Here is a 25,036-nt window from a genome sequence, read left to right as displayed (position 1 = left end):
TGTACTTGCACTTCATGGTGGTCCATTTGCTGTGCAGGCCTGACGGGCTGTCTGACTCTCTCTCTCTCTCTCTCTCTCTGCTGCTCCAAAGTCGTATCCATATCCGTCTGTTTTATCTGCCTGTCAGATGATCAGTCTCGTCTGTCGCCCGTCTGCTTGTCTCACTGCCCTGATACAGACATGTGATTCTGGTCTGTGTTAAAGTTCCTGTAGAAACATGTTGCTGACCCAAAGTCTGAGCTGGTGTCTGAGAGTTGTGAGTCGGTGTTGAGAGATGAGTTTCAGGCTGCCGAGCTAATAAGATTTGTGGTTTCATGGGTATTTTTGCTCTTGGGAAAAATAATCTCATTTATTATGTTCAGTCTCAGTAAACACAGCCAGAGACCCACGCTGCTTCTGACTGGTTGAGTTAAAACTCTGGGCTTGCAGTGGTGGTATGTGCATTTATGTTGAGCAGGTGGCCATGACATTAGGAACCACACCCCCAAATTCACAACCAAGGCATGCTGTCATGACCTCTATAAAACGCCAAGACGAATGTGGGTAAAGGTGGTTTTTAAACTCCAGGCTGCTAACTGTAACAATTTCTCTCTAACACATTAATAGATTATGGTAGGACTATTTAGACAAATATAGTAATCTTTTTGAGTCTCTGGAGAAAAGTTGATGAGATAATGTGAGTGAGGTGTGATCACGACATGACAGACATTGACAGACGTTGACAGACGTTGAATGTGAGCTGTAGAGTTTTATTCCTCCTTCTCTAAACATGTCTTACAAAAAAGCACTGAATCATCAATCCGATTTAAACCCAAAGCATCTTCTATTCCATACTTCTCTCCTGGACATCTGTAGATAATATTAGAGACATAATATAATATTGATATCGGATTGGAATATTGTCAACAAAACATGAAAAATAAAGACATGTCCTCTGTGCCACTGGTTCTCAAACTATGTGGTACAGTATGAGTACCACTGGTGGTACACGACCTTCCTGTGGTTAAACTGAAATTATTTAACAACATATCAAATCATTTACAACAGCGTGAACATTTCCTTAAATATTTTGTTTCAGTATCAGCCTGATACATTTCTTTTTTTTTTCCAAAACTTTATTTATTGTATTTTGGTCGTTTTCAATAAACAATACATAATGAACACAACAAACAATAACAACCCTTCCAATCCCTTCCCACCCTCTCTTAACCAACAGTTCTCTCGGAGGAAAAAAGGTAATTAAGTCCATAAGAAAAGAAAAATAAATAGATAATAATAATAATACTCATAATTAAAAATACATAATACATTATAAAAAAAAAGTGTACAATAGTACAGAGTTAAATTAAAAGAACAATCAGCCTGATACATTTCACTTTCATTCACATACAGCCATGATTTGTTATAAACTAAAATGTGATGTGAGGTAGTAAGTGGAGGAAAATGAACGTTTCAATCACAGCTATTTGGCTAGCTTAGCTAGACAACGTGTCGCTACCTTCTTCATATTGTCAATAGTTGTAACAGCCTTGCTATCTTCTAATGCTAACGTTAAGGTAGAACGGATTGTTGGTAAGCCTAGCCAGGCCTATCCTTTATTTGCATCATGCATTGTTTGCTTACTTCAACCCAGGTTAGAAGAACACAGATAAAGTCAGTTCTGTGTGACTCATCATAGGAGAAGCACAGGTGTTACCAATGATATTAACGATGAGTCCATGGCAGTGTGACAGTCTTGAATGAATTATTGTTGCAACTAGCTCGCTAACATGAGTAAAAGTTTCTTCGGAGCAGGTAGGAAAGATAAACTGTGTGTATTGTAATATTGTAAACATTTGACCTTTATTTCTGTCATGTTTCGTAGGACCCAATGCAGACAGAGTGTGTTAGGAATTTCAGATAGTGAGTTAGTGTTATAGCCTAGTTGGGTTTAGGTAGTGTGCACCGTAAGTAACCGAATGGTGCACTAGTAACGGTCAAAAAGTTGAGTGTGGAGTGCTGGACGCCATTTTGGTTAGGCAGAATGGGAGGGACCACTGGAGTTGTGAAAATGGTGGCAGAGGAAGCTGCTGGAGCTGAAGTGGTTGCAGTGAAATACTGCAATATAAAAATGTAAGTTGTACATATTTACAGTTTTATATGATACTTTGGTAGTCAGATATTGGTGCTCATGCTCTGCCCGGCTACAATTCAGCAAAGAAGAAGAAAAGGCAGTAAAATGTTGGGAGCACTATTTCCGGTAAGTGCACAGCGGCCATACTTGAATTGAGACAAGACCCTGCTGAAATTAGAGTACACGAGGAAGTACATAGTGTACAGTGTATTACATTAAAGTGTAAATTTCAATACAGTTTAACTGAGAAAGTAGCTAGTCTAGCCACACTAGCTTTGAACTGTCTTGGTAAAATACGTTCTAAATATAACCCGCAATAAATGAAATCCGCGAAGTAAGTTTTACAATTATTATACATGTTTTAAGGCCGTAAAACCCCTAACCACACACTTTTATACACCTTTTTACAAGCATTTTGTACAGTACTCCCTTAGTTAATCAGGACGCAGAACACATGTGCAATTCTCCCTTAGCCAATTTAGAACGCAAAACGCAATGCGTGTTCATACTGTACAGTACGCTGTAAAAAAAAAAGCATGCAAAATTACACTAAAAATCCGCGAAACAGCGAGTCCGCGAAAAGTGAACCGCGTTATAGCGAGGGACGACTGTACTTATTTTGCTGATAACCTTCTTGGATTATGCTGGATAAGGTTGCTTCTTAGCCACAGTTGCCTGTAATTGTCTAGGTAAGTACTAGTTAAAAAAAGAGAAAACTACTAGTTAACCAAGATTATGATGGCGAGTAAATTAGCTAGTTGTTCAGATTAATTATCCCAGTCTATAACTGCTTATTTAAATATTTAGCTAGTCGTTGGTAAGACTGACCATACCACCTCTGTGTCTTAGACTAAACTCATCAGCTAGAGTTATTCTGCTGTGTTCAGCTTTCTTTTCGTAGCTTCTAACTGGATGTGTGCAGTTTAGAGTCATTTACTAGTTATGTATGTAGCTAGCCTTAATGACCCCCCTAAGATTATGCTGGCTAGTAAATTATCTACGGGAGTTACAATAGCCATATAGGCCTCTAACTGTTTAGGTCAAGTATTTAGCTGTTTAGTTATTGGTAATGCACTGGAATATTGTCCTCTATGTGCTCATGTAGTAATGTGAATAAACCTGAACAGATAATGTTATGCTGTTACGAAACTTCCCAAATTTCCGTGTCTGTGTGAAGACAGCAGCATACTTCGGCCAAGGTAATGATCTGAACTTTCAAATTAAGAGCTGAATTATTATCTTTTTAACCTCTACTAGTAGTTAGTTAGCTAGTTTAGCTAGATAATGTGTCGCTACATTACCTGTTGTAATGGCCTTAACTGCGGTAAGTTAGCTAGTTAGCAAGACTGGACATACTACATATGCTCAGCTCTCAGTATTTTTCATAGTTTCTATGAATCTGTGCGGTTTTGAGTCACTTGCTAGGCATGCATGCAAGATTATGCTGGCTATAGTAAATTAACAAGTAAGCTAAAATCGCCATATAGGTTAAGCTGTTGATTTTAGAAGAAGATTTTTCTACGTTTTGCCAGTCACCACAAGTTTAAATTAAATTATATCTGAATATACCCGCACTTAATGTGGATAAAACTACAGAGTGGGTTCATAATTTCAAAAATATTTTTACTCCTGGGGTCTTTTCAGAGTAATGTTTTTTTATCTGACAGCAGTCTGCATGACTGGCAGACAGACATTAACCCCAGTTGGCCTGCATTTGAGCTGCTGGAGCCCCGCAGGAGGGCCCTGGCTTAGACGGCGTGGAACCAAAAGTCACCAGCCAATCTCGCCCATGATTTCACTACATGACCCCAGCTGGTGGCCTAAGGTACAGTGTAATATGCTTGACATACGTCAGTGTTGTCTTAATAGCTTATTCTTATTTTCAATCTGTAATTTACCCTGCTGTAAAATTGACAAAAATAACATAGCAATGTGTGTTTGTTCCTGTAACAGGAATGATTTAATTTCTTGTTCTAAGCATTCATTGTGGTGTTTTTTTTAATCACTTGTTCAATCCATTTTTAATAGGTTTTTTTCTTAATGAGATTTAAAATGTGATGCTCTAGTCTGTGCCTGTGCAGTCAGGGTGTCAGCTATTTTGAAATCTTCTAAATCTAAACTGTGAATTTGTTAAATGTACTATATTAATTCAATTTGCAGATTAATATTCTAAAATATTCAGTTTAAAGAGTTAAATTTCACTGTAAGTGATTACTCTGTGTCTGTGTAAACAAACAAAAATGTTGTAACTGAGAGGCAATTGAGTGCTACTCTACTTTCCTTCACCTCTAAGTAGATTTTTATTGAAGCATTTTACTCATTAACATTTTACAGAGTAGCCTGCAGTTAGTTAAGTCAGGAGAATATTCAGTTGACATTAGCTAACCTAATTAGCTAAGTGTAGGTAGTGAGTAATACTGATCTCAGGATACCACTGTTTTCTTAGAAATGAAAACAGCTGTTGTAATTCTGCTTAAATATTAAAGGTCATGTAATAGTACTGTAATAGTTTGTTTCAGAAAAATGTTTCTGATCTTCTCATCCCTGACAGGAACCTCGACTGAATAAGCTATTTTACTCACTTTTGCCCATCAAAGAATTTTGATGGCAATTATTTATTTATTTAGATATTTTTTTCATTTTAAAGATAATTTCTTTGGCCTTTCCGAGCGTTATTTGATAGAGACAGCTGAGGAGAGAGAGAGACTTGGAATGACATGCGGGAAAGAGCCACAGGTCGGAATTGAACCCTGGGCTTCCGAAGAAAGGACTGAGCCTTTGCACATGGGGATCTACCAACTGAACTAAGCGCCGCCCCATTGATGGCAATTTTAAGATAAGTGTGAAGTTGTAAATACACACCTTAATTTGTATTTAGGAGTTAGACTACCAATTTTATTACAAGAATCTGTAGAATCTTTTTACAAGCTTGCCACTTAGTTCTTTGCTAGTTAGCGTAGGGGCTGTTCAAGTCTATAAAACGTGTTAAACACTCTCTTAATCTGAGCTGTTTAAAGCTTCTCAGGTTTGGGACTAAACCCATTTAGACAGGATGTGATGCAGGTCGCTCTGTTGGTGTTAGTGTCGTGCAGGTCTATAAAACTTTAACAGTTTAAAAACAAGATGTTTTTTTTCTGTTTGCCCTCCATAAAAACCACATGCAACATGATTGGGCGATAGTGATTCTGTATGCCGTGGCACGGCTGCGTCACCGTGTAATTTTAGTTCAACAATAAAAAAAATGCAACTGCTGTCATGAACAATGGAATTTACAAGCTGTTGTTGTCAGTGATTGCTGGTGCCTCATTCTTTTTTTAAGCTTGTTTTATGAGGTCATATGTTCTCTGGATCCTTGGCCAAATGCTGAGAGCTAGTCATAACTTGTGTCTGGGTTAGCCTCAAGGGCACCGATGCCTATACATACACATATAGTGATTTAAACAAAAGATTTTAACATAGGTTGGTGTCTATAACCTTGCTGACTGTGTGTGTATGTGCTTGGGTTGGACAGATCTATAAGTTGATCAATTGGTCCAGTTACGATATGAGAGAAAGTAATGTTTTAAGTCAAGTAGCTTCACGACTTTTTATGAAATCTGCATGCCTTACTTTAATGAGACAGCTACAAACGTTTCATGGTATGGGGATTAATGTTGAGTTTTAGTTTATATGTGATTGTGTGAACTTCTCGGAGAAATTTGGAATTACATAAATAAAAATATGTTCTTTTTGACATAAAAACATTTAAAAGATTATCTTAATTGTCTTAAACAGCTTCAAACTAAAAGCAGAGAAACACTTCTCTATGTTTGCATATGTCCACAGTGCTCTCTGGTGTGCCTGTTCAAGTGTGTACACAATAAAAAGAGCCTGCTGAAATGGATACCTTCTCCTCATGCAATGGCCATAACCATATTTGACCTTCAGTGTGTATGTGTGTACATATGTCTGTCACATGTGTTCATAAATGAATTTGTGAACTTTGGCTCGTCACATACTGTAGCCTGCTCGGTTCTTAACATAGAGGTCTCGCTCTAATGAGGCTAAAGGTAGAATATTAGAATGACTTTAATCAACAAACAAAGCCTGCTTAATGGCTTCACACATGTCAGCTTAAATCCTCTGAAAAATAAACATTCCCCTCTTCATGGGAATGCTCAGCTCCAGAGCGGCATTCTCAGCTGCACTGGGAGCAATTTTGGAAAACTGATCGCCTGGAAAGGGAGTTGCTTCTTACTTAGCACAGTCTTAGTTTGGCATTTGGCAAATGGTGTGGATTGTTGTGGTTGTCTTTGTTTCACTGAATTATTGTGTCACAAAATATAATGGCGATACTGATACAGAGAAGTTATGGTGCTATTACATTTTTCATCCTGCAAGATTAGCACGAGGGACAAACCATCTCCCTGTTCCTTTCATCCCTATAGGACTAAAGACGCTCTAAATGCCTCCTAATTTCCTAATAATGACTGTGTGTATGGTAAGATATACAGTATTACTTTCAGATCCACACATACCACATACTGCAAGCTTAAGCACAGACACACACACAAGATCTGATCTCATATCTATAAAGTCTGTCCTGATTATCTGCCAAAATAATTAAATAAATAAAATGTATATTGTTAATTTCACACTTAATCACACTATTTCTGGCTGTCAAATTTAATCATACATTTCAGCCAACTTCTTCCGCCATATAAAACCTACAAGGCGAGCCACGAAGGCTGTTCGTTCCTATTTTTAGTGTGTATCAACAGTGCTAGGTTTGATGTTTTATAGCATACACAAATTAAGAGAGTATTTGTAAGATTAGTTGAGATCCAAGACTTCATCTGTTTCACAAATTAAATTGTAACGGTTTGATTAGGTTTAGGCACACAAAACATGGTTAGGGTACGTTCAAAAATTGTCACATATAATACATTAAACATATACAGACAAAACAGAACAGGTTGAAATCTGTAGGTTGACTAGACAAAATGTTAACAAATATTCTGTAGAACCGAAATAAAATCATTGATAATTTGTGTTTCTTCATAATATAAATTCCCATTGCAAATCAAGCTCTTAATTTCAACTGTAGAAAACACAATGCAACAAAAAGTAAAAGGGCTTTTTTTCTCAATATACTAATCACTAATCTAATTCACTAATAAGTGAAGAGTAAAACACCACCTTTCCAAACAAATACTGTTGATTACTGATAAATATGTTCAGCAATGAATTAAAGCTAGTAAAGAGCAACCACTGGTTTGCTCCAGCTAAATCATTTTGCAGTTAAATCTGTAAGAGATATCTGTAGGTTCTGGCTTTCTCTGATTGATGAGAAGTTGTGATATGGACTTGCACAGTTTTTCATTGGTGAGCTCTGTCAGGCTTTGCCAGCCTTCTTGCTATGTCAGACATCAAATTGTCTTTTCATCACTGGGCTTTTCAACCACAGGTGGCTACACTGAATATGACAGATGACTTCTCAGCGTGTTCTCAGTTCACATGACTGTGTGCTAATGTTAGCAGAGGCTGCATTAGTGAATTATGGGAAATGTGGTTTGATGGCCAACTTTGAGCAGTGTGAAGGCTTTAGTGGTATTGTGATTGACTACAAATACCAGAATGATTAGCAGTTTTGCATAGACATACAGATACACGCACACAGACTCACTCAGATACATGATTGTAAAGTTGGATTTGGTTGGATTAGCACCAGCAATATCTGAAGTGTGCATGCAGATAGTTGTTAAAGTGTGTTCCTAAGTTGCTGCAGCCACAGCATAGTGCCTCATATTTTTTCATTTAATGACCGTATGTGCAACATGTGATGGCATGAATTTAATTCTTAAATTAATTCTCTTCCATTGTTAAGTCCTGCTACAATATCTTATATATACAGTTACTGCCATTACCATTGTAATCTCCACATTTGTAAGAGACAGCTGCTGAATTTTGGGTGTGGAGTATGATGGTTTTAAAAGATTGTGGGAGATTCTGTAGTTAAACAGTTTAATTGTAATTCACCTCTGTTACTGCCTGGCTCAACACTGAGTCATCCAGGCATGCACCATTATAGAAACCACTTCATGCTACAGTGGTATCTGCTTTCTCACAGGGCCAAAAATAAATGGGGGGATTGTTATGTAGAGTTGTCACATGAATATATACATGTGCTTGCGCACACACAACACACAGTGAGAGTTTCCTGGGGGTTGTCAGGAATTTTTTCTTTTTTTCTAATTTGCATAATTGAAGCAGACAATACGATGATGGCGAGAATGTCTCCTCTTTTAGTTGCTGTTTTAAAATTATTCATATTTTAAGCCTTTGTACACTGCTGATAAGGAGGCAGCATACTTTTGTTTGCAGTCAGCTTAGATTTAAGAAATGTGATTGCATTGTGAAATGCACAAAACAAGACTATAAACATGTGTTCAGTTTGAGAGCAAAGAAAACTAACTGTTTATATGCAGTCTATGGATTTGCCACCAAACAGCCAATGTATCAATAAACATTAGCTGTAGCGGTAGCTAGCAACATGTGCACCAACCATGTGTGGAGTGTGTGAAGTCTGCGCATGTCAGACTCTGGCTGATCTGAGAACTCATCAGGAACTCTCAGATTCTTTTATATTATTTTTTTTACACCACATTTGTATGTAAAATCTTGACAAAAATGTCTTGTTGTTGTTATTGTTGTTGTTGTTTTGAGAACAACAACAATCATCTAATTGAGAAACCTTTAGAAGGGGTCACCATTTGTTGTAAATCTTAATTCAAAAAAATTCTTTTTAAGCAAATATCTCTGTTCAAAGTATTATGTTTTTGTGTGGAGATAGAGTTTAGGTTTCTGGAAATAGGCATGTTCTCTATAATAAGCTACCACCGTGAAGAGGAAATTCAAACTCAGATTCTCAGACTGATCCTTTGGAAGCTGTTGGAGTTCCCTAATCACAATATCAATTCCCCTGCCAAATGATAAACTAGTCTATGCAGCCAGAATAAATTAGTAAATAGATGAATAAAAATCCAGTGAGAACCCCTCTCTTCTTTTTGAGATATTGTGTACTCTTAAGGATTAGTGATCTGCTCTCACTTTCGTACTATTCTTTAACTAATCGTGATTTATTACTAAACATGCCTAACTTTTGGCTCACAGATGTGAAACCTCAGACTGCCAGACCATTACAAAATGTGAATAATCTGACACCGTGTTCCAGAGCTGGAGACTGGATCCCTCCAATGATTCAGCAGCTAAATTGATCCCGACACCCACTGAGTGACTGATGGCATTCCCAGAACCCCAGTGCATCCCTTCATTGGCCAGACTATGTGAGGGTGCGTGTGTCTGTGGCCGTGTGTTTGTGTGGGACTGTAGAGGTGATAATCAGCAGTGGCAGGAGGGACTTTCTTGTCCCTGTTGTTGTGCCGCGTGGAGCTGCCCCGGGCAGGGACTCCCAGTTGGTTCCTTTCAACTCACCCCCCTTCTGCTGTCCCCTGAGCCCACCTCGTCTGTTATTCCCTCTTAAGCTTCACTCAGTCAACCTCCTGTTTCCCTTTGAAGAGGCTCTACTCTGATTTCCCCATCTTTTGACTCTGGAGAGAAGAGAGCAAGGACCAAGGAAAGGAAAGGAAAGTCCTGTAAGGATATATAGCATAGTTTATAGGGAAAGAGAGTTGGAGAGAAGAAGCTAAAGGGGCTTTGCTGCTTTTGCCGCTGTCGATCAGGAATAGCTGAGTGGAGGAGCCCCTGCTGAAGTGCTCAGCAGTCTGTCTTTTCCTGCCTGCTGGCCTTTCCGTCATCTGTCCATGCAGTAAGAGGAGAGAAGAACAGAGCAGGCTAGAGAGAGTTGACTCATCAGGATTCACTGTGTTTGGACTGTAATAGTTATTTTTGAGGGGGGTATTTGGGGAGGTTAGGGGTGTTAAGGCTGCAGGTGGTGCTAGGGAGTTTGTTTTGCCATGCAGCACTCTTGGGATCGGACAAGTATCACTGAGAGTGTCAAGAAAGGCCGTACAAAGATGCTGGGAAAAGGACAAAGTAGTGGATACTCCCCTGAGACAACGAGTGAACTCTTGCAGAGGTAAGAGGGAATTATGTCCACCACAAAATCAGTATATACAGTATAGGCCCATGCCTGGTACTCACATGGCTGTATGCATAATTAATTTGTTCCACAGGGATATATATTCATGAAGATACTGTAGACATTAGAAACTGTGATAGTGGGAAGTATGTCTAGAAGATGAATTATATCTGTGCTGGAATGTCTGCACTCATAAAACCTCCCGCAGTGTCTTTGGTATAAATTTGATGTCAGTACTGATAGTATCTGTAGTCTATCAAAACTAAGTATTTGGATATTTCCTATGACGTAGAGTTATGGTTAATAAATCCATACAAGTGCATATACACTGAACCATTTAGTCATAAATGAAATAATATAAAGAAGAAAACCTTAAAGACCTAAAATAAAATAAAATAAAATAAAAGCACATTTCAGCATATCTTACATTTAGTGGTCTCACCTTTGAAGTAATACTTTAATCTTAAAAAGAAAAGAACGTTTCTTAAATGTCAAATCATACATAATGTACATGCTTGTAAAGTAAAGACTCCATGAATACAAAGAGTATCAAGATCGTTTGATTTGAATGTTTGTTGCAACTAATTAATTATTGTTTGTTTGCTGTAGGTATTATGTAAATAGAAAATGTTAATTAGCCTTAAATTCTTATGTGAACAACTCATGTTGTTAATTTATCTGAATCAAATCTATGGTAGATGTTTTTACAAAGACTTAGGCAACGAAATTGAATTCTAGTCTTACGTTTTTATTATTAACTTGCATGTATGGTATACATCAAGGATAAAATAGAATTACTGTAACTATTAAATACATATAAATATATGTATATAAATACAAAAATGTTGCAAGCACTTATTAAATGGTTTTGTATATTAACTTAACTACACTCTGATGTGTTATTTATCTTAAAATCTGCCTCTTTACCCACAAGTTAATATATATTTTCTCAAAATACAGCAATGTATATATTTGAATTTGTGTAGGCAACCTTTTATACGAATGCAGTTGGCAGCACAAATTTCTTTCTATTTCTTATAAGATGTTTTTCACACAAAACCACCAAAGTCGTGTAACATACCAAATATAGTCTTGACTTTAGAAAACCTTTTTAAATGTGTGTTTACTTGGAATTGGGAAATCCCGACTCTAAATGCCTCTAAAAGCAAGATGCATCTGGTGAAGTCATTTAAGTCAGGCCTCCTGCTGTGAAAACACGGCAAGGCCTACATTCAGTCAGTCAGCTTTGCTATATAGCTCAGCACTGGGTGAAGCGATAAGACACTTGGCGTATCTTGCAGCTAAACTCCAATCCGATGCTTTACAACATTGTATATTAAGTGGGGACTGAACTGGTTCTTTTTTATAAATTAATATTGTTATCAGCATAAGCAAACAGTGAAGGGAACAATCATGTGATTTGTCTTAAAGACTGACTATCAGAGTCACGATTTAAGACTGTGTAGTCTCTTGCTTGTAGTCTTATCATATGCTGTACTAGATGCTCCTGAAAGATGTCTTTATCGGGCAAAGATTTGACATGGACCTAGGTGTGATAATGAATAAGAGCAACTTGTAAGCATGTATTTGGTGTAAATGTGTTGGTGGTGACATTTAATTTGTTTATTTGCAAAGTGACAATGTGACAAAGCAACAAAGAGTCCAGCAGTCCATACATGGATTTTTCAGTCTGCTGCTTATTTTAGGTTGTCAACAAATTAAGGATGTGCTGTCCCAACTGATATCCTGTTGGGTTGTCTAAGATTTTGTATTAGCCAATCGGATTTCTCCTTAGGTCTGTTAATAGATAGCTACTTAAAGCCGTACATACTAGGTTACATATTGATTCTATAATAATTGATGATACTATACATTACTGTTTCACTCTAGTTGGTGTTACAATGTATTACAGTTACACTCTTTAAATTTAGATTTTTGAAAAAAATGTCAAATACCAAAATAGTTAAATAGTTAAAAATGCAGCTGGGCTTCATTCAAGAGAGCACAAACCTATTCTACTGTGTAATAGATTATAGATGTTTGTTTTGTTACTTTCCAATTAGGTCAAGTTTATTAGTATTATTTCAGTATTATGAGTCTCATGTTGACAGTCATTCCTAGCACAGCCTAAGCTTTCCAGGCAAACTCCCAAGCTTCGTATATATCTTTGTTTTTTCTAATGCTTTTGTATTTTAAACAATCTCGTAGTTTTCTTGACTTCCTTCTAAATGCCCTCTTTAAGTAAAATAAAGAACTAATATAACATGTATATTTAATCATATTGAAGTGAATAACAATCTTGTGAGTCTGAGTCAGAGTTCTGATATAATCAAATCATCTCGCCACCTGTCGGGGTCTTTTCAGTGATAGTGTTACAGGATAAAGGCTGTGGTTTTTAATTCTTCAGTTCTGCTCTTGAGTGATATAAAAACCTGTTCTCCGTTTGTCATTCTCTGAATAGGCCACCAGATGATGGATTTTATTCATTTCTGTACATAGATAGGAACTGATTTGCAGTAAAGTAGCATAGTACATAGCAGAATATGAGATGTATAAACCTGAAGTGTTTCAAAGAATGGATTGTATCGGGGCCACTGACATGTGATCAAATGTCTCCTATCCAGTCAGTTAATTATTAAACAATTAACTTTTCAATATTTCTTTTTTCCTTTGAGGCACAACCCATAATACAGTTTGGGCAGGTTAACAAACATGATCTAAAAGCCTACCTATATAGTTTTCTTATAGATGGTATGATGGCTTTGGTCATTGTTTTAACGTCGGGTATATGCATTGATGACTTTCTTAAATTACGTGTCCATTGTGTAAACTACTGCAAAATAAACAGTGAAAGTTGTAACCTAACAAAAACATAGACTTGTTTCATTACAAGTCAGTCTACTCATCTTATGATAGTTCCTTATTAGAGACTCAGGAAGGCAAAATCTAAAAACTAGTCAGAGACAAATGGTATGTTGATTAATGATAGGGCTGAAGGATCCAGGAGGCTAGAGTTATAATAGAGGACACTCTTTTTTCTTCTGGTTTAATGATAAGTACTCTATGATGGATTGTGCTTAAAGACATTTGTAGTCCAAGAGATTAGATGAGCATGGTTAACATGTTTTGTCTTGTCATTTTCACATGACATTTCACATAACATTCATCCTTTCCCTTTTTTTCCTATTTCCCTTCCTCATCTTACTGCTCTTTACCACCTGCTGGCTCTTTATCACTCTGAGAGCATGTCACAGAAGGGAAAGTTGTCTTAGCAAATCTTACCTTATACTGCAGCCCCTGCTGCTCTTCATGCATAAAATGATGTGTGAAAATGCCACAGGAAAGGTAATTAACACCTATTTGTGTAATTTATTCTGCTTTATTGGCAGTCATTCTTTATGCGTTTACGGGTTAGATTTTTGTTTTGAACTGTGGTGCCAGCAAAGCCACAGCTACATTTCAGAGCACAACCTGAAGGTACCAGATGTTGTTATATTGCTCTTCTGACACTTCTTCGATGTCGTAAAGAGTACCTTTTGCTGTAAAGCAATAAAGAATAGATCCTTTAGATGTCATATTGGCTTTTCTTTTTGTGGCTTGTTGTAAAAACTACAAAACTACAATGGTGGCATTGTCACTGGTTTGATGGAAGCATGCAATGCATTTTGCGTAGTTATTTTACATTTTCAAGCCAATAATGTTTGTTTGTGTCAATCTGGCACCTTTGTTTTCATGAAAGATTTGTCTGCCTAGAGTAGAGGTGTGATTTTATGTAACTTAACCTGACTGGTGAAGTGAGAGTTGCACTCCTATCCTACTGAAGGTCATTAACGAGAGCTAATCTGGCGGGCTTTCCGGCACCTAATGTGGCTCTTCCCAAATGCTTGGTTGGACTTAGATGTGACGATTGATTAGTGAGCTGGCTTTACAGCTCTGTGACATTGGGGAACTCTTTTAAAATACATGGCAACATTTGAATGAGGCTGAGCAAAGTAACGACACAGATGTTTTTTCTTTTAATTCTGTTCTCAACAATGGTTAATAGTTTACCCATACAGAATAAGTGCTTATAGAAAAAAGGCAGGAAGGTAAAACCAAGGTCAATGTGTCTGTTGCCTCCTTGACATAAAATCCTCAGGATGTCAACTCTTCTTCAGTTCTTCTTAGTACATTTAACTACAGAGGCATTAGATTAGTTATGTCCCGGCCATACTTGTAAGTGAGAAGATTTTTCTCTCCATTTTCTCAAATAAATTGTATGTTTATTGTATCACCTTCTGTAGTCTTACTACCATCTCCCTCCCCCACCACCACCTTAAGCATGTGTTCATTGCTGTGTTGACACGTGGCAGCAACTGTGGCTAATCCTGATGTTAAATAGCTGACAGTTGCATGGCACCAGGCAAAGGCCTCATAATTACCATGGCCATGTTTGCAACTTCTTTCATGGTGGCATAAGTCAAGTCTTGGTGCATCCTGTAAAAAAAATAGAATCCAGCTCTCTAGTGTGCCTTTAGCTGAGTTTGGTAAGGATGGAAGTGCGAAGGTTATAATCTTGATAGTCTCTAGCCCTTTTGAGTTTGAATGCTCATATTATATGTTTCTTTGGACAAAGGCGCCAAATGAATGTCATTTAATATTAAGATAACATAATTTGAGCAAGCACTGCTCAAAGGAAAGGTGAGTGAACCTATGAGGTGAGTTGTCTGTTTTGATTCATCACTCAAAACCTGACTTTATATTTATAGTGGAAAAATAATCTGCTCTACTGAAGCTCAACTTTGTGATTAATGATTAAAAGGTACAGGGATTTTCTTAAGCTCTGTGACATATTCCTCGACTCAACACACATAGTTCCACCTCATAATTTCCATTGTCTGAGCTGTTAAATGCATAATCTTAAACTATTTTAGCATACAGTCCATAAAATATGTTTCTAACAAAATACCATTATACCCAGAATTTGTAAACACCCCTCAAATGATCAGAGAAGAGACAAGAAAAGATAAACGTTTCAATAGAAATCCTGGCTACTTTAGCTTTAAAGGTGCTTTAACTGTTGTGTTTAGATTGTTTGGTTGGTTTGCTGTTCTCTTACATCAGTATAGTTTGAAGTAAATTTTGTCATCTGACTTTCTTTTTATTGCTATCCCAGAGATTGTGCAATCTCATGATGTCTGATTTTATCAAAAAGTAAACTTGTCATCAAATATCCACCAGTACTGTTGATAGATAGTGTGTGGTTTTTATAATGCAGGAGTATTATGTCCTTGCGTAAAGGGATTTACATGTGTTGAGTTGGTAGACTTAGCAGGGCTAACTATCTGGAACAATGGGAGTGAACAGAGTTAAAGAGGCTTAAACATCTTTATACGCAGTGTCTACATTAAAAGATAGCCATGAGAAGAAAGTGTTGTCAGATACTTGCATCTGTATATATTTATCAATGGGATTTGCACATAACTTGGACAGGCTTGAGTGGGATACAGCTGTTAATCCTGAAATCATCACAGTTTCTGGTCTGGGGCTGCCATAAATGAAGCTGTTATGTGACACAAGTGGTGTCATGCTCTTTTTGTTGCCCAGAGTAACAGGGCAAACTCATATACAGATGAAATATAGGTGGCTCAGCTATCTATTGATACTATTGTCATATTAACTACATATTGCTGTGTATCCTACACACTTTTTTGTTGGAATTGTATTCACTATAAGTCTTTAGTCCCTCTTGTTCTCTGTGACTAGCCACCATGAAACCACTAAAGATAATCAGGATTATTAAGAGAGACAGTTATGCTATTCAGGGTAATCCAGTTTTGTCAGTATAGGGCTCCAAATAGCCGCTATCTTCGATATCCGTGTGTGAGTTTCACTTTATTATATTGTAATCTTTTGTCACTGCAGGAGACATTTTAGGTGGTGAATGAAATGAATTTCTATACACATTTTCTTTCCATCTACTTTTAGACTGAAAAACTGTTCTTGGAGGAATGGGGACAAAGAATTATCTGACATTTTGACTTCCTAGACAGAAATTGACCTCAGCTCATCTACAGGAGATGATCAACCAGGTCCTTTGGGACCAACTTTTCATCACTAACTTCCCACTCCTTAAAGCTTAAAGACGTGAGCTGGCAGAGTTGAAAGGTCAACACAATCTAAATTTAAAGGGCTGTTCATATGAAACTAATGAACTGCACTGCCTCTTGGGAAATATAAAGTGCAGGCTGCAAGACTCATACTAATATGACACAAATATGCAAGCACTCATTTTAAGATTAAATTAAATATATGTGTTTCTCCATGTGTGCGTAGTGACTGTGTTTTTGTGTTAGATTATAGGAGTGAAAAACTTGGCACACTTGCAAGCACATTCCCCTTGGACTTAGTACTGTGGTCAGAGGCATAAGATGAAATCTTAGAAATGACATAAATAACAAAAATTTCGCACACACCCAAACCATATGGCATAGATATTCCCCAAGCTGTATGCACAATTTCATGCATTGTCGGATTAACAGAAAGCTAAAATCAATTTATTCCAGTAGATGGAATGAACTGACAGACTGTAACAGATTAATGTCTCCTCATATCTTGGATATGTTGGGTTTTATTAGACTCTGCATTGAAACTGGACATACATTACAAGTGGAAGCAGGAAGTGAACAACAAAACAGTGTGACTACATTTAGACAAAAGAAAACAATTTAAACTTTTTGGTAAATTAAAACTTCATTATGGCTCATACAGGATTTAGTGGTTAGAGCAAGGACTAGGAATTGTATATTATTATGTAATCTTTTAAATATATAATTCATACTGTATATCCTTCCCCTCAAACTGGAAATTCTTATATTTTTGGTGAGACTTGCACACATTTAGGGAAAGTGAAAGACTTGTTAACATTTAAATCTACGGAAAGACATGGTTAAGCATGTAGTAGATAAACACATGTTCTCTTATAAATATCCACTTGAGTTTTTCACGATTTTGTTAAACAGGTACTAAAAGTACGAAGTAGTTTAGGTAGGCTGGAGTTGTGGGCACTTTTCAGCATTAATAATCCCCACATTTGGTTCCATGAGTCATAAGTGAGTCAGACTTTTTATCTGAGAATAATGCAACTGCTGTGCTATTTTCTTCTGACAAGGCTAATATGAGTAAGAAGCCTCTGCTCCGTGATGTCAATCAGATGCTTGTGGTATTTGTTCAGGAGATAGTAAAGTAATGAAAAAGGGAGGATTAAAAGCTTCTGCTACTTTGCATGCCACATACAAAATTCCTTTTTTGACACCTTTCAAAAAAAAAGGTGTCATAAAAAATCACTCCTAGCTCACCTCTTTGGATAATGGACTATACTGACTTTTTTCACATCTTTTATGTCATATCACATACATTAAAAAACACAAAGGACCTTGCTGAGCTGAGAAAACAGTGTTGGGAACTGTTTACTTCAGCCTGGAGTCTGAGTCTTGTTGTGCAGAGACAGTTATTTCTCAAGGCAGAGATACATTTTCTGCATACAAAGATGTGTTCCTCACAGGTACAGCTAGTGGCCTTACATACAGTGCATACAGTCAGCATGGTCACCTTAGTAACTATGCAGATTTAGAAAATGTAATTTAGGCTCTTAATGTAGGCTCTTTAGGCTCTTAACATAGTGTAATGCTGTGACAAAAGACAGTTTCTTTGTTCGATGGGGGGATAAAATGAATGTTGACGTTAATATGTGTGTCAATATGGGAGTGTACTTGCACATGATAGTTGGCTAGTTCTGAGCTGGAAATTTGAAATAAGAGAATATTAGTATATTTAGTATAGTAGTAAATGAGTATATTATTAGTATATCGTAGCTTGTTGTTTTTCCCATCATCCCCGATACAACTATTTCAACCATCAGTCACACATCACAAAAAGAGTTCACTGAACTGCCTCAGCTACAGATTTAGAGAATGTACTGAAAGCATGTTGCCCTCCAGATTTAACAGTAGGAGAGTAAGGGTATGTAAGTTACACATCAAGCAACCTCCTGTTTTAAGTCCCACACAGCCACTCTGCTCTGCTCTGTTAGGTCGGCACCAACAGCTGAGGTCAGGGGAGATTGTAGCACATGTGCTCACCCCAAAGGCATGTTGCTTTTGTCCACATGGTGAGAGGGCCAAAATACAGGAAATCAAATTTACCTCCACTGCACTCAGGTGCAACACACCACACATGCACAGTTGAGTCAGAAGTTATGTTGTATATTGACAAATTATAGGACCATACTGAGAAATAGTAGATTGATTTGTCTACTCTCTAAAGAGAGGTAAGGTGTTAGGTTTAGGTATAAGCAACAGCCTGACAGGCTGTAAACAAACAAAATTACCCACAAAGTCCTTGTGCATTTAGACACATTTTTTAAAGGGTTTTGGGATTCAACTGTCCGTATGCATTTTGTTTGTGGTTGTATATTTGTCTTCCTCTGTGTTGGTGTTGTGAATGCATGTGTGCTAATGTTTTCTCTGTGTGTCTGTGAAAGCTTGTAGTTATAGAAGCAACACACTATAATCTACATAATTACTTACAATTAATTTATATCACTGTATGGTGATAAGGCAGAGAAAAAGGCACACAAATATGTAAAAAATTACCGTCATTTTGTGTTTAAGATTCAAAATTAGTTCAGTCAAACTAATTGACAAACAATTAGTGGTTATATTGATTAAGAGCTTGAATTGTATCACTGTTGTGTGTGAGGACGAGCGAGTGGCAGCCTTCTCATTAGCAGGGGTCTGGCTAATCATTTCTTGATAGTTGTATTGTTATTTAATTAATTTAATTTTGCCAGTGACATTGTTTTATTTATTAAAATACTATATCATGCATAGTGACTCTAGTGATTCCACACTGATTATATATTTTTTTATTTTGTGTGTGCAAAGCACTTAAGCAGCACCAAAATGACTGTTATTTGTTTGAGTAGTAAAACAACATATGTAGGTTGTAAAACAAGCATCTTACAGATCCAGATTGATGGGGCTCGGGTCAGCAGTGCCCCACGAGAACACAGATGTCTTTTTCTGTCAAAGGAATGCCATTACAATCATTAGTCTTACTCAATCTAATTACCTGCCTTCGTGTTTTCACCAAGCCTCTTACAAAATATGTACAAGACTCTCATAAACATGTAGCAGAGGCTACATTGGCACTGTTCACACCTCTACGCTTTTGAACATATGTGGTGATGAGTGGCAGCTCAGCTTGAAGAAGCCTGGTGATTTGTGGAGGTATTAAGATACAGTTGGACATAGGGTTGGCTCATGTTGCTTTCTGACCTGTTCCTACAGAATTTGTTTTTCCTCGTATGACGTGAAAGGGAAAGCCTGGCTGAGGAAGTTGATGATAGAGGCCGTTCTCAGTCTAGCACATTCAGAACATATGCTATGTGGAGGGCGCCAGGTGGGCAGTGTATAAATTATCAGACCTGCCATATCCAGAATCCACCCTCCAGCCCTCCCCACTTTTATTTACCAGCAGGTGCACTGGAGTCAGACTTAGGGATACATATACAATATGCCTGTAACTCTTAATATGATCTACTGCAATGGTAATAGATAAAAATGTCTGATATCCACTGCAGAGTATCAAATCTCAATTGTGTGACCAGCCTCTGCCAGAGGACGCAGGTGAACAGGACATTATGTAGAGTTGTTGACAGATGAGAACGCCTTGCTTTTTAAGAGTCAAAATAAAGGAAGGTTGTTACTATACTGTGGTGCTAGGTACTGTGTGGAATAGTCGATAAGTAAAGATGTCAGAGTGAGTTCTCCTTTTATTAAATATAGTTCTATTCGTAGAGTCCATTCAGACATTAAAGGTTTGATTTTTGGAAGTTATCTTAAGATGCATTCCTTTGGCGTGCTAAAAAAAATATTAGGTGATAATATAAAATAAATAAATAATAAATAAAATATTTATGCTTACCTTTTTAAATTTTGAAATTTCCCTCTCCCACTCATAGTTTCTGTAGGTAAAATATTGAAAATATTGTCTACAGTGTCTGTCAGTTGCTGTGCTGAGATGGGAGCTTTATTTTGCAACATGTTCCTCCTGGGAACTTTAGTTTGCAGAAACACTGCAGCTACAGTTACACATTAACCTAACCATTTTTACTTAAACCATTTAGCACTTTATCCACGGATTTTACGCCGCCAGGAGCCCACAGAACTTTAGAACAGATTTACATTCAGAAATTACATTTAAATGAGCTGGGCGAGATGGCAGTAGGAAGAGTGACTCTCATGAGACCACATTGCCACCAGTGAGAAACACTTAATCTGTCACCAAGCCCACTTTGTATTATCTTTCCTGTAATCAAAAACCATGGCACTTTACCAAACTCCCTGCGCTGTAGTAGTAAATGAGTTAGCGGCAGTCATTTAGGAATATGTTTTCCATCCTCAAATGTAATTTCACAATGCACCCCTGTAACTGTAGCTTAGCCTCTTTGAGTGTCAAATATTTCATTAACTGCTTTTACATGAAAAAAATGTAGTTGAAAAAAGAGTTTTAATTTCCAAGTTTTGGGAGAGATTGGGATACAGAAAACGATATGTCATAGAATATGTTTACCGAGCAGTAACGTGGTCATAACATGCATTTACAAGCAGTTGGTCAGTAATCAGAGAGGTCCCCTAAATCTACCAGTCTGGTATATTTAAAGTGCATTAAAATTAATGTTCTATAAATTACCTGTACCTGATATATGACTCTGCAACTTTAAGAGTTTATTTTTCACTGGTCAGAGCATTTAGACTGACAGCTTACCGAGAGGACAGGGTCTGTAGTTTGAAAGCACATAGATTTTATAAACTGTATATATATATATGAAATTCAAATAGCTTACTGTCCTCTCTTGGCTGTTCTCAAATAGGGAAATCTACTTATGACTTATAGTCCCAGCAGATTACCTGCATCCTACCCATTGTTTAAGTGAGGCTTCCACACAAACTGACAGGTATTTCTCGCTGTCAATCAACATATCAATGACCATGGCCCTATCACACTTGGTTTATCTTCTAATGAAGAAGAAATTAGGATACTACAGAAAGTCTCAGTTTTACAGTTCCAGTTTTATTTTCTGGCCACTGATCAGTTGGGGTTTAAGTGGCTTGCTCAAGACCATCTAAGGTGTGGCAGTGACGTAGGTGCATTATTTCCTGCATAAATTATAAGGAGGTGAATGTCAGCTTCAGCAGCATTACTTATGTTATGTTATGTTATGTTATGAGCCTTGCACCCTAATGCAAACCATAAATCTACCTTTGATCTACACTCCTTCTTCAAGGGTCTGATCTGTGTTGATGATCTGTTATTAAATTGAAGAGCTGTTGAGTGTCTCTAAGTGTGGAGCAGCAGGGGTTCAATATATAGTATATTTTGGGTGTAGTGGTGAGTCATGTAACAGTTTGTGGGTCTGGAGTGAATCACAACACTGTCTGTCAGCATAAACCTTACATAACACGATAACAGTTACTTTGGAAACTAGGTCAGGTTATGCATCATGGTGTTGATGTAACAAGTTAAAAAAAAATTCTTTTCTTGGTGGGGTAGGGATTATTATTTATTTATAATTATTATCATGTCAAATGAATGAATGAAAGAAAAATAACCCTCTGCATTTCTTCTGCATTACACTTGACTTGTCACTGTTATGTAACTCTCTTTGTTTCAATAATTTACATTTTTTTCCACCATTATCATTGTATTCCATCATTTTCTCTTCCCTCATGCATGCACATTTGTGTACACATGCATATACTCACCCACACATGGTTATATGATCAAGTAGCTATGTGATCACACATATTCTTTGGTCCTCAAGTTGTTAGTTTGTTTTGCTAAGCTGTGAGTTTAAGAGATTGGTTTAGGTTGTAGTCCAAACATATCTGATTCCAATGCATCCAACTTTAGACGTGACATAGACTTACACAAGTAAGTCCTCTCTAGAGTTCATACTGGTTACCCGTTACCAGTTATGTGTTCACCTCATGACACTATCAATTTACACAAACAAGTACACTGGTTTTACTGCAAGGAGAAGCTTACAGATTGTACTGCAGTTTAGACTAGATAAACGTTTGCCAACTAATAATAATAACAGAATTCTTTATATATTTATTTATGTTCAGGTATTACAGACATGAACATAGTTTGTGGCTGTACGTGGAATAAGAAAATGAGATATGAAGACAACTTTACATTCTTAAACTTTGAATTTCGACATTACTTCGTACTGCTGGTTCCAAAGCAGAAACAATGTTAACCTCTATTCCTGGCTTTTCCTATCAGCCTCACTGCTGCCACTATCAGGGAGTGTCAGGGATGAATGAAGAGATGTCTGGGGAGGCATGGCTAAAGAGAGTGGGGGAGTGACAGAGAGGGTGAAACAGAAAAAGCTTTAAACAGGATGAGAGACAGTGGAGGGGGGTCTGGATGCATACACAGACAGAAAGAGAAAGTGCTGTCATGCTTGGCAGTTTGAGAAACAGATTAGAAATCAGGCATGCTAATTGGCCACCTAAAATACCCAGTGTGATGATGGAGGGGGCCTAGAGTTGTCAGCACAAGGTCAGAGTCCATACCAAAGAGCTTCCTGTCGATTAACCTCCCAGGTAATCAATTGCACTTCAGGGAAATGGGAAGGCACAGGTGGTGGCTTCTGACTTCCTCTTTGAGATAGTCTTTATTAAGTAATTGGCTGTAATTTCCCTGCTGGTATTAATATGTTCTCTCCATGTATCTTATCTGAGTAACATAAACTGTTCTAGTTAAAACCTGTGGAGTGAGAGTGTATAGTGCAGATGAAATAAATAAAATTGCATGTGTCAGTCTGCATCATCTCAAATAGAACTGTCAATGACTCAGTGTGAAGGCAGTAACTTTCCTTCCTCCATGCTGTATGGATTTGGTTGTTCTGACATGCAGACTGAAGTCCTGAAGTACTGAAGTACAGAAAGTGTATTGTCTTGCACAGGTATTAAAAATACTTCTCAATATAATGCATGAATACCTTCTGAACAAATAAGCCAAATCCTACCGTGTCATTTTCCTTAGGAAGACACACATGCCCCTCTTCCTTGCAGCTTTGTCTCATGCTGCGTGGAAAATAATAATTTTTGGGGTTTAGATTAATTGTAATTGTAAATGCATAACACTGAAGCTAGATCTCGGTACTGTATATCTGTAATCATAAAATGCGAAAACAAAAGTAATACTTATTTTATTGTTTCTATTTTATGAGTGTGTATTATTTCATTGACCAGGCTCCACAGAGAAATCCCTGGATAGTCATTACTCCAGGGCATAGCAAACCCATTCTGTCCACCGGCTTTGCGGGGGATTTCTCATTTACACTGGGGTTTTGCTGGGCAACTTTCTCTTTTTACTTTTTCCTCTTCATTTGTCATTTTGGGTGTTTGGCAAAGCAGCTGTTGGAAAAGTTGTTGAATTCAACTGTGTAATTTGTACTAATGGCAATTTAAGCAGCCTCTGATGCCAGTAGCTTCATATTGACATATTGAACCACATGGCCACAGTGCCCTCTGTGTCACTGTCAGACCTGTATTGTGTCCACCATGTGTGGTCGACTCCTTTCCCCTGAATGTTTCGGTTGTTCATTTAGAACAAAACTGCCATCTTCATCACCTTGTCTTGTCTGAAAAAACGTATTTTTCCATACGCATGCACAGTTTACAAAAAGAAAAATCTACTATGCTATAATATAATTTCACCATGTGAGATGGGAGTACATGGAGGTTGAGGGTTATTTTTAATTGTCTTTAAATTACTTTTTACACTGAGGATGCAGGAAAGCAGGAAATATTTGCGATCTTTTGTTTCTTGAGCCACAGGGCTTCCCCTTGGACAATATTGTTGAATTGCCTGGCTTTGGACTGTTTGTTTATTGTCAGTACAGTTTTTGCTATGTTATATTTTGTTTTATTTTTTACTAATTTCCCATAATATTACAAAAAATAGGACAGTAAACCCTTAGGCTAGTTTAGGTACTGATCAAGGGCAATACAGTAATTTTAAATTCTGGGACTTGAAAAAGGAGCTACACTGCCATTGTCTAGTAAGTGAGTGAAAGGGGAAACGCAATTGGGTTTGATTGGTATTTGTGAGAATGACAGCCATGACAAATGGTAAAATGCAATCCTTGCTTTGGACAGAGATGAAGAAGAGTGGGAGTGAGGTAAAAGCGGAGAGAGGGTGATATGAAAGGAAGGAGAGAAGGACTGAAAGAGGGGTTGTGGGAATCATTGCTACGTCACCTTGTACACCAATATAGCTCCGATGTTGCTGACCACTGTCAGGGAAGACTGCAGTTATGTGTTCCTTACTGTACCCTGCAGCTACTCATGAACAGAGCAAATTACTACACCTGTGGAAAATGTATGGTTCATTTTATGTTTATAGATGGAAATGGAATTTTTTTTTTGGTTTGTTTTTAATGTGTCACTGGACAGAACAGCAGTGAAAAAGAAATTTACTGTCTACACCCTGGCAGCAGCTATAAATAACTACTTCAGATCAGCAGGAAAAATGGCTGGTCGGGATCAGTTGTCAAAGCCAACACAATCCTTCTCCTCTCCTCATATTACTTCACCTCTGAGTCTTGTGTGCTCCTGTGCTTTAATTCCTACCTGACATATATTTCTCTAATCCAAACTATATCTTACTATCTAACGAACTTGCTAAGGACATTTAAAAAAAAAGAAGTTTTACCTGGTTTGGGCTCACTTTATTGCTGCCCTCAGATTTTTGACTGACTTGAGGATTAAGGGATAAGGACTGTT

The 25,036-nt window shown here is 37.4% G+C and overlaps 1 protein-coding gene across 5 annotated transcripts in view; it reads left to right on the top strand.

The window, feature by feature from the left end:
* Positions 1-2,032: 2,032 nt before the first annotated feature.
* Positions 2,033-25,036, top strand: part of rbm20 (RNA binding motif protein 20) — a 53,234-nt gene continuing 30,230 nt past the window's right edge. For 2 of the 5 annotated variants that reach the window (XM_019271754.2, XM_027283547.1), the window contains exon 1: positions 9,631-10,190. In XM_019271754.2, the coding sequence (XP_019127299.1) occupies positions 10,069-10,190 (122 nt within the window). In that variant the 5' untranslated portion in view covers positions 9,631-10,068. Of the gene's footprint in view, positions 2,113-9,630; positions 10,191-25,036 lie in introns of those variants that run through there. The other 3 variants (XM_027283548.1, XM_027283546.1, XM_027283545.1) reach the window with 3 other exon arrangements.

The sequence above is a fragment of the Larimichthys crocea genome, chromosome X (genome assembly GCF_000972845.2).
Source record: "Larimichthys crocea isolate SSNF chromosome X, L_crocea_2.0, whole genome shotgun sequence".
Classification (NCBI taxonomy): Eukaryota; Metazoa; Chordata; class Actinopteri; family Sciaenidae; genus Larimichthys; species Larimichthys crocea.
This window is presented reverse-complemented; position numbering and strand designations above follow the sequence as displayed.